General features: G+C 47.2%; 1 protein-coding gene across 1 annotated transcript; it reads right to left on the bottom strand.

Annotated features, from left to right (window-relative positions):
* Nucleotides 1-1,497: 1,497 nt before the first annotated feature.
* On the bottom strand, nt 1,498-7,598 carry SNRPF (small nuclear ribonucleoprotein polypeptide F). Its single transcript, XM_066591554.1, has 4 exons — nt 7,442-7,598; nt 7,219-7,344; nt 4,558-4,622; nt 1,498-1,663 (listed from the first exon to the last, which is right to left on the bottom strand). The coding sequence occupies exons 1-4, from the start codon at nt 7,442-7,444 to the stop codon at nt 1,597-1,599; spliced, it is 261 nt and encodes an 86-aa protein (XP_066447651.1). The 5' UTR covers nt 7,445-7,598; the 3' UTR covers nt 1,498-1,596.
* Nucleotides 7,599-10,657: the final 3,059 nt, after the last annotated feature.

Here is a 10,657-nt window from a genome sequence, read left to right as displayed (position 1 = left end):
TACTTCGACAGCTCTTTGGTCTTCACCATAGTGGAGTTTGGAGTGTGACTGCTTGAGGTTGTGGACAGGTGTCTTTTGTACTGATAAGTTCAAACAGGAGCCATTACTACAGGTAATGAGTGGAGGACAGAGGAGCCTCTTAAAGAAGAAGTTACAGGTCTGTGAGACCCAGAAATCTTGCTTGTTTGTAGGTGACCAAATACTTATTTCCCACCATAATTTGCAAATAAATTCATTAAAAATCAATGTGATTTTCTGGATGTGTTTTCTCATGTTGTCTCTCATAGTTGAGGTCTACCTATGTTAATTACAGGCCTCTCATATTTTTAAGTGGGAGAACTTGTACAATCGGCATCTGACTAAATACTTTTTTCCCCACTGTATATAGATAGCTGGTAGATTAACTACTCCTCATTACAGAAGGAACAACAGAGTCAAGTCACAAAGCAAGTTTCTAAGAAAACAAAAAGATGACCCAAGTTTACTTACATTCCCCGTATAATTAAGTTATCACTAAAACAGACCTTTCTAGAGAGCGTAGCAAAAAGTTAGGAAACTAATGTCCATGGTTTTGGCATGTTTTAAAAAAAAACACAACTCTTGAGTTTATATTTCCATAAGGATGTTCAACTCTTTCATAAAAATGAGGTACTGTATTCTTTGCTCTATAAGGGCTCATTCACACAAGCATATTGTCACCACGTATTACGCACACGCATTTCCCGTGTATACCACGCAGTGAATGGAGGCAATAAACGTTTATGGACTTTCATTCTTCCATTTACACTTGTTGGAACTGCAAGTGGACACTGTGTATAAAAAACACAGGAGAAAATAGCATGCCCTATTTCTCTGCGTTTCATACAGAGCCCTTGAAGGGTTGCAGTTTGAAATGCTGCCCTCTCGCGATGCCTGCGACAGAGCAGCATTTAGTACAGAACCCTGCACTACACAGAGCAGGAGATTAAAAAAAAAAAAGTCACACTGCACAAGTCTGTGACGTCAGAATCCTGGGCATGCGCAGTGCATAACGCGACTTCTGCCAGCAGAGCATATGGGCTGCGATGAGTACAATGCTGCCAGACTCACAGCGATGTACTCATATGGCCGTGTGAACGAGCCCTAAAACGCACCTAGGTTTTAGAGGAGGAAAATGGGAAACAAATATTTGGAAGTCACCCAGAGACTTCAGGTGACAGGTAGGGGTGTTAATACAAGGCAATAAGGGCCACTATAATAGCCCCGCACAGAAACGTCACTGCCCGGCCACCGGCTCCGGTCTGCGCATGCGCCGGCTGCCCAGCAAGCCAGCACATCAAACAGCCGGAGCTGCGGGCAAGTACGCGCCACTCTCTGCAGGCGCTAGGGGCGGGTCCTGCGGTGAGAATCCTCGCCGCCGGATCCGACCCGCCCGTCTGCAGGCGGCCTTAGAAACCGAAAAATACGGTATATACTTTCTGATCAGTTAATCTGACGATCAATACATCAAGACTGAGAAATATCACAATTGTTTTTATTAACAGAAAACACAGACCGTGTCCATGAACAACCTAAAAAAAAGTAAAAAGAAATGTACAAAAATAATTTGAAGATGGTTTATTCTCTCATCTCGCCATCTTCTTCCTCCTCTTCTACACCGCGTATATATAATACATTGTTGCATCTGTACAGGAAGAAGAAAATGAATTTTTACCATATTTTTCAAGTAAATCAATGAGAAGCAAATAGTCAAATAAACCTATAATGTTTTGACCAAAGTACATTAGTTTACAAAAGCCCTATTAAAATTAGCTCAATAGCTTAACCCCTTAAAGGCCCATCTACAAGTAACAATTATTGGTCAAAAATTTGCTCAAATGAACAAAAGTGCGTGATAATCGTTACATCTAAGTGCGAGCCACTGCACACTTTCCGCTTCTTGCTCAGTTTCAGCCTGCGTAAATATCTTACTTCTCGTTCTAAAGACTCATCATAGGAATGTGAAGCGCTGAACGAGAAGGGAGCGATTCTCAATGTTCGTCACGAACTGCCAGCAACCTAGCAGTGACGGCACTCGCTGGTTCAAACGAGAATTACACCGTGTAAAAGATATAGCATATCTAACATCGGAGTATAAAAAATATGTATTGGGGAGGTTTTTCTAAACTAGGGCACAAAAAAAAATAAAAATTAAAAATTGGAGGCGCAACTCTTCATAAATCACAGTTGTGGCTTTCAGTTTCCATAACGTCCTCCAAAAGATGAGGCAGATGACCGAGAAGTACCAACATCTGGCCGTCTTTTTTGGCTAGAAACAGAGCTTTTGAAGACGTGGGCGATAAGCTTTAGGCTAGGGTCACACAGGGCGGATTTGTTGCGGTTTTGACGCAGTAGAACTGCTTCTGCGGCAAAACCGCTTCAAAGGTTAATTTGGGCTTGCGGATTTTCGTGCGGAAAAATCCGCAAGCGTTTTTTTTTCCGCAGCCTTTTTTTACTTTTTGCCGTGTATTTGGTGCGGTTTTGGCTGCGTCCATAGAGGTCTATGGACAAAAAAGTGCTGCGGAAACGACCAAAGAATGAACATGCTGCATCTTTTAAAACCGCGACGCAGTTGCATTTCCGCACTGCGGCTGTGCGGAAAAAATCCATCCTGTGAGAACAGCTTTTTGGCAAATCTCATTTGTGCTGCATTGCACTGCAAACGCAGTGGTTTTGCCGCAGTGCGGATATGCAACGGCAATCCGCAGCAAAACCGCCTCAAATCCGCCCAGTGTGAACCCAGCCTTACTGATACCAGCAAATAAGTTTTGAGGCAATATCCTCTTCAGACAGATGGAAAAGCATAGAGGGTGGTCAGTGCAGGTCACCGGCAACTGGGATCTCCCCCAGGCATCACTGTACACTTGTGCAGCTGTCTGACAGAGGTGTGTTATCCTAAAATGCATCACCATCACCTGTTTTTTTTTAATGCACCATTTATAACTAAATAGGTTCACCAGACCCAAGTTTTTGTTTTAAATCCATTTCCATGGCATCCTCGTAAGGGCTCCTGCACACTGGTGAGAGCGATATGGGACTGTGATTCACGACACAATATCGCTCACGCAAACTTTCTATAAACCCCTGGATGCGAGGCGTTTTCATGTGAAAACAGCCTTGCATCACTGCGGGGAATCCCCTTTATCCCATTGATTTCAGTAGGGTGGCAGAAGCAGCACCGACCCCATTGAAAGCAATGACAGAACATCGCAATCTTCTGCTGTTGCTGCTGTCAGTGTTCAGCCAAGAGGGGACTCACCTGCTGCAGCTCTCACGGCAGTGGCAGAGGATCACGATGTTCTGTCATTGCTTTCGATGAGGCTGGCACTGCTGCCACCGGCCCCTATTGGAAGCAAGGTGAAAGCCCTGGATTTGACTGTAGGAATCATCTGCTGCAGCAGGGGATTGCAATGTCCTCCTATTGCTTGGAAAAAAATACGGGCATCCTGTGATTTTGTTTTCATGCAGCATCGCAGGAGTGAAAACATCGCAAATGAGAATGACACCATTGAAATTCATTGGCTTCATAATCATGCGTTTTCCCACCCTCTTGCAACGCTGAAAAATTGCCCAATTTTCTCAGCAGCGTGAAGGAGCCCTAACACAACCAATGGATGTTAGCGTACCGAGGCCGACCTCACCTACTCCTTTCACATAGCTATACTCCATAGATTTATCTGGGCGAACAAGCCCCTTCCATCCCATCACTCATAGCGCTTACAAGGCTCTCTTGTCCTTATCCGTTTCTTATCTATTCTCTGAAAAGCAAGAGATGAATCTGACTGGTTGCTATAGGGACCTCCGTCATGGTTCCCATCTCTCTCCAAGGCTGGAATCACATTTCACTTCAGTGCTGTGTCCACTCCTATGCATGGTGCAGAAAGCAGCCACAAAAATCGTATATGTGATTGCAGCCTAACAGTCCTGTGGATGCTTTATGTCCCTTTTAGACAGGGCGACAGTCATCTAAACCAGGGTTCCCCAACTCCAGTCCTCAGGGACCACCAACAGGTCAGGTTTTCAGGATTTCCTCAGTGTTGCACAGGTGATGTAATTATTGTCGGTCCTCAGACATTGCCGCAGGTGGTCTTACCATAGGTTATCCTGAAGACATGACCTGTTGGGGTCCCTGAGGACTGGAGTTGGGGACCTCTGGTCTAAACGACTACACGAGCGCTGACGTCAATGCTAGGTTGCTAGCGCTTGTGTAGAGCGTTTAGACAGGCAGATCACTGCTGGGTTTTTGTTCAGCGCTTCACATTCTCTGTAAAGTGCTGAGCAGACTTTCAAAAATGTTTTTTTTTTTTTTTATTATATACTCACCGATCCAGCGATGATTTTCATGCTGGTTATAAGGGTTATAAGTAAGCGACCAACGAACTGTAAAGCATAGTACACAATGGCTGTGCATTTAGATGCAATGATTATTGCGCAAATTCGTTCTTATGTTACAATATTGGCAACCATATTCAACAAAGGGAGGAAATACTATTTCAAGAAGATATTTGCACTTGGTAATACATACAAAATGATTCTTACCTTATCAAAACTTCTCCGAGATGTCCAGACAAGGCGCCGTCAATAAACTCCTCAGTGTTTGCAAGCTGCAAAGTGAAATAAGACGGTTACACTGTGCGCTAGAGAATGTGCCGATGTACTGTGTGCATCTCCGTACATAACTTGGACACGATGAGTTGTCTTTACACCAGTGTAGTCATCTGATGTAGACGAATTAAAGGTGTCCATACTTGAGATCTTTGTTGGCCAAAAAGCCCAATTTAGACCCTTTTCTGTTGAACTTTGGAGTCTTTATCTGACTCAAATGAACAAGACCGATGCAGAGCGGTGTCATATATCAGCCGTCATTGGGTTCTGCAGCTGTAGTCATACATGCTGAACAGGTCAAGCCCAGACTAGGCCACAAATCACAGCATAGACAAACTTTTTTAAAGTTGTCATTTTAACTTACGGCACTGTTGTTCTACAGGCGTCCTTCATAAAAGGGATGTCTGTTTAGCTGTTGCTTTGCGGGAACAGCAAAATAGAAAACGTTTCCGTTTCCAGCCCACATGGGACGCCATTGACTATAACGAGGTCCATTCAGTTTCCCACTTCTGTGCAGTACTATGTAATGCCGAGTTTTAATGGAAATCAGCAATAGAGGCTCCGAGCAGAACCTCCTCCGCTGATCTGAAGGAGCCCCAAGGCTGGGTTCACACGGGGCGGAATCTTAAGGGTGAATGCAGATGGCTGGGTTGGATTCCGACTGAGAGATTCTCGAAGTGGGACGCGACCCCTGGCCCTGCAGTGACCCGAAGCTTACCTGTCCAGTGTCTTCGGTCTGTGGGCTGGCGCACAGCTGCAGAGCCTGCGTGTCAGCAATGATGTGGCAGAGCGAGGCCTGCACTGAAAAAGGACATGCTGCGATTTTGGTACTGCACAAGTTTTCCGTGATCGAAATTGCAGCTGTCTGCATAGGATTGCGTAATCAATGCAATCCTATGGCAGCGTGAACAGCGGAAACTCCGCATGAAATTTTGCCACGGAATTTCCACTCGTGTGCATTCAGCCTGAGACTAAGCAGCAAAGTGGATGAGATTTGTAACGTGAACGTGTAGAAGGGACATTATACTAATGACGTACACAAATACACAGGGGTGTCAGAGGAGTTGGGGTGGCCATCTTTGTTTCTCCACACCTTCTGTGTGGCTGTGTGATCGGTATTATTGTATCTTGTTGCCACCAGGAAGTCCTGGTGGAGACAAGAGTGACAGGCCGGTTACGCCCCATGTAGCTGATTGGCTACAGAGAAAGCAGGGCTGCAGGTCCTGAAAGCCCACTAAGGGATCTTCCGCAGCGCCAGCAGCACCTGCAGAGGATCCTCAAGCAGGGGAGGACCTCAGCAAGACTGGGAGTGGTGGAGGCACTACATGCACCCTCAGCTGTGGCAGCACACGCATAGGCATTCCCAATCCCCCTACAGCAGCGGCAAGAGTCGGAGCAAATGCGGCAGGAGACACCGGTGCAGTGAGTGAGCCCCTGGCTGAGTGCAGGGGGATTGCTGCAGGACAGAGGTTCGGCGTAACTGTTGGCAAGGGGAGATGTTCCGGGGAAACTCCTAGCAGCAGCGTGCATATAGATTGTTGCCTGGGATGGATGGTTAGGGGTTGGTGTTCATGTTAGGCTTACATTAGCTGTAGATACTTCCATGCTACAGGGGTAACATGGAAGTGTTTACAGTTACTAACGCAAGTCTAACATGAACACCAACCCCTAACCATCCATCCCAGGCAACAATCTAGATGCACGCTGCTGCTAGAACCTTACACTAGTCACCCAATATATGAGCTACCCCTAGCTTCCAGTGGTGACAAGATACAATAAGGCTGCCTGTCCAGGGGGCGTAGCGATATCCTGTGGCGGATCTCCGCCGCCCGCAGCAGGAGCCAGCAGACGGATCTCCGCCGTCAGCCTATCGGTATTCGTGTATCTTGACGCCACCGGGGGAGGGGGGTTAAGGGGTGAATGTGATTGGCTGCAGATGTGCTAATGGTCTAGGTCCTGGAAGCCAGAAACTGTAGTGTAGCTGCGGAGGTCCGATGCCTTAGGAGCGGTGAGAGATCCTCACCACCAAGGCACCGGCCGGAAGAAATCAGAGGGCCACGAGACAGCTGATACAAGCGCCGCCTGCCTCTGACAGCGGCACACCTAATTGTGGAAGCCGAGCGGGGGAGCGGCCATGAGGGAACATATAGGCGCTGGGAGGCAGGCTGCCCCATTGGAGCCAGACGACACATGCGGGCCCAGCAACAACTTCGGGGTGAGCAGGGGAGCGGCCGCCAGCCAGCACAGACGCAGCGGGCTAATGCTGCTGTGAGGCGGGGGCCAGCCAGGAGCCGGGAACGGACAGTACGCATTCAGTTATCGCTGCACTGCACATTGCTTTATGGCTGCCCCGCAGCCTCATGCTTACTTCGCATGCTGCGATCTGCCGGCCACGAGCGGAGAAGCGCTCAGGGGCCCGGCTGACGCGGGTCTCTGCGGTGCGCTCAGGGGCCCGGCTGACGCGGGTCTCTGCGGTGCGCTCAGGGGCCCGGCTGTTCAGCCACTTCTCATGGGGATGAGGACAAAAGCCCCAGATCTCCAGTCTGAGATCACCCAGAAGTAGTCCCATACACACACCCCCAGCGGCTGGCTCACCTGCATGTTCATGTAGCCGTCCACGGACACCAGGTAGCCCTTGTACTCCATCCCCCACTTCAGCTTCACCATCACCGGCTTACCGGTCAGCCCGTTCAGGAAGGGTTTGGGGTTCAATGGCAGACTCTAGAAGGAAGCATGGAGAAGGCGTTACACGTGACTGCAGCCCATTGTGCGGCGCTGCTACCGCGGTACCCCGGACCCTCCGCGGCACTGTACCCACCATGATGCAGGGAAGGCGCCGCCGATCTACAGACCAACCGCGCGAAAGGTTCAAAAAAATTGCTCCCGGAGCGCTCGGTTGAACACACCGCCGGAGACACAGGAAATGGCTGACGGAGGAGTTACTAGTAAGCGTGACTGCCGGCTCTGAAGCTGCGCCCTCTGCTGGTAGGAGGTCTAACGACAGGATGTTGTGAACACTTCCCGCATCGCCCCCTGCTGAGATCATTAGTGTACTGCAGCATGATGCCCGGGCTGTGGAGATGCTTGTTCTGGCACAACCCAGTAGAATCTATATACAATATATTTATATATATATAGTCTTCAATACAATAGGACACACAGATCTATATATATATATATATATATATATATATATATATATATATATAGTGTATTCTATTCTTCCACGAGGCATGTCTGTAGCACACCTTGAAAGATTATTTCCATTTTATTAATCAGGTATATAAATCACCAAATCAGATTAAGGCGGTTGTCCAGGACTTTGGCTTGAAACTCCAGGAGTTAATTGGCATATTACATTCTGCAAAGAGTGAAGATTCGCTGAGAGTAGGACAATCGCTGAGACTAGCGGGGTCTAGCTTCTCGGAGGACATCACTATTAGAAGTGGACATCAGCTGACTATCTACAGCTTGGAAGGGGAGAGAAGCCATATTGTTAGCTGCAAAGTATGCCATATAACCTGTTTTCCTGAAAATAAGACCTACCCCGAAAAGGTATTAGTGTACCTTGACGCCACCAGGGAGTCCTGCTGGAGACAAGACTGACTGCCTGGTGACGCCTTTTCAAGCTCATTGGCTGCAGAGAAGGCTCGGCAGTAGGTCCTGGCAGGTAACTATAATTATGCCGTCTTCTTTAGTGGTTAACACTCCTGCATATTCTTCCCTGGCCCTCTAATCTCCGCTGCTGGTCTCCCCGGCTGTTAACACACCTCCCCGCGGCTGCACTTTGTTCCCTGGCCATGTAATCCCCGATGCTGCAGTTAGTTCGCCGGCCCTGGGTTCCCTGCTGAAGCTGCTTATCTCGCCAGCCGGGCGGCTCCAGCACTTTGCTTCGCAGTGGTGTGTTCCCCAGTGCTGCTGCTTCTCCGTTCTGTCCTCTGCGACGGTGACAGTGGTGATCAGCGCTGACTGCCCACGTGACATCAACCGTCCCGGCTCAGTTCGGGGCTCCCTGCCCCTTACATCTGCTTGCCGCTTCAGCTGCCTTGTTGCCGGACGTTCGCAACACACATTACAAGTTGGTGCTTTGCAATTTTTGTGCGATACGCTTTTAACATTAGATAGTCCCATTGACAATCACGTGAAAAAACACGCAAGAAAAACGCAAGTGTGCAGGAGCCCTAAGGAAGATGAGGATTTCCTTGACATAGCAGAAGTAACTCTTCAGAATATTGAAAGAAAATAAATGTTTATTGTATCTGTAGAAGCCGAGGAATGGAAGCATGTGACCCAAAGAAGCAGGAGTCAGCCAGCACCCATACTGCTCAGGGACCAATTCCAGACTCTCACTCAGGAGAACAATGAAAAGGTACATCAAGATATGACTTTGCCCACAAAGAACAAGTCTAGTAAGTACTCAGAAACCTCTTGTATGGAGAAAAAGAAGTGCTGTTGTGAAGAAGAAGAGGAGAGCGGTGGTTGTGGGGGATTCCCTTTTGAAAGAAACAGAGGCCGCTGTCTGCAGACCTGACATAACCTCATGAGAGATGCGCCGTCTTCCAGGTGCACAAATCAAAGATGTGTCTGATAGGATGTCAAGACTCTTCAGTCCTACAGACCACCACCCATTCCTACTAATACATGTAGGGACAAATGACACTGCAAAAATGACCTTGCAACTATCTGCAGAGACTTTGAAGACCTTGGCAGCAAAATGAAGAAACTAAGAGCACAGGTGGTCTTCTCATCCATCCTCCCAGTGGATGGCCATGGAATAAGGAGATGGAATAGGATTCTAGAGATGAACAACTCGCTACGTCGATGGTGTCATCAGCAAGGATTTGGATTTCTAGACCACATAGTGAATTACCTATCTGATGGACTCCTTGCTAGTGACGGGCTGCACCTTACAAAGACAGTAAAACATGTATTTAGCAGGCACCTTGCTACACTCATTTTTACTAGAACAGTATCGGAAAGGAAGTGAAATAATGAATACGTTTGAGACCCTCGCTATTAGAAGTGGAAAGAAAGGACAAAGACAAAAAATTCAGAAGCAAAGTAGAGGAGTGAGAGACACCGATCACAAACTAAAATGTTTTTACACAAATGCCCAGAGCATGGGAAACAAGTAGAATTAGAGCTCCTAATACAGGAAGAGAAAAATGATGTCATAGGCATCATGGAAACTTGGTGGAATGATACACATGATTGGAATACAAGGCTTGAGGGATACAACTTATTTATAGTAAAAGGGTAGATGGTGTTGCATTGTATGTTAGGAAAACATTCACCTCCACAGAGATTCAAGCTTCAGAGCATGGGAGTTCTGTAGAAACTGGGTAAGAATACAAGGAGAGAACAACAAAAAGGACACCATTGTAGAATCCTAGAATATTTTTAACAGAGAAAGGACACAGCTTCCACAACATACATGTATTTCCTAAAAGGACACTTTATTCATGTGACTTTTTTTTTTGTATTTCCTAAAAGGACACTTTATTCATGTGGCCCCAACGGTGGCTAACAGCGACGTTTCGATCACACAGGTCCTTTGTCAATCTCACCATACATACTGAAAAAGCAACCTTATATACAACACTAATTACAGATCAATAAGAACAACAATACTCAGATGTGCAAATCGTCATCGGTCTGCTGCAGGGCTGGCGCATCACCAAACTGCTGCCTCAATTGTCTAGAGACTGTCACGTCATCAGAATGGGCACCATTACCATCGAGTTGCTCCGGCGCCGCCAGGTCCTTCTGCGCATGCGCGGGATTCACAAAGTCTTGCGCGATTCATGTATACAGCACCAAGACTACGAGCCGGCCCCAGACAGCGCATGCGCCGACACACAGCGGTGGCCGTTGCTATGTTACCAGTTTAATAGACATGCAACCCAATGAATGATATAATAAAGCGGTATAATAATGGTATATTAAAGCGACGGTTATGTAATCACGCTTACCTACTGCTTATGTCTCTACCGGATATACCAATTAATGATACAATATATTTCATAAAAACTGT

Source organism: Eleutherodactylus coqui, chromosome 2 (assembly GCF_035609145.1).
Source record: "Eleutherodactylus coqui strain aEleCoq1 chromosome 2, aEleCoq1.hap1, whole genome shotgun sequence".
In the NCBI taxonomy this organism is placed as follows: Eukaryota; Metazoa; Chordata; class Amphibia; order Anura; family Eleutherodactylidae; genus Eleutherodactylus; species Eleutherodactylus coqui.
The sequence above is the reverse complement of the archived record's forward strand: the minus strand, read 5'-3'. Positions and strand labels throughout refer to the sequence as shown.

What these genes read in the sequence shown, in the direction of transcription:
- SNRPF (XM_066591554.1), bottom strand. An exon ending in ACGGCTACATGAACATGCAG is followed by an intron (nt 4,623 to 7,218) that starts GTGAGCCAGCCG and finishes TTCACTTTGCAG; the next exon opens with CTTGCAAACACTGAGGAGTT. An exon ending in CTCGGAGAAGTTTTGATAAG is followed by an intron (nt 1,664 to 4,557) that starts GTAAGAATCATT and finishes CTTCCTGTACAG; the next exon opens with ATGCAACAATGTATTATATA.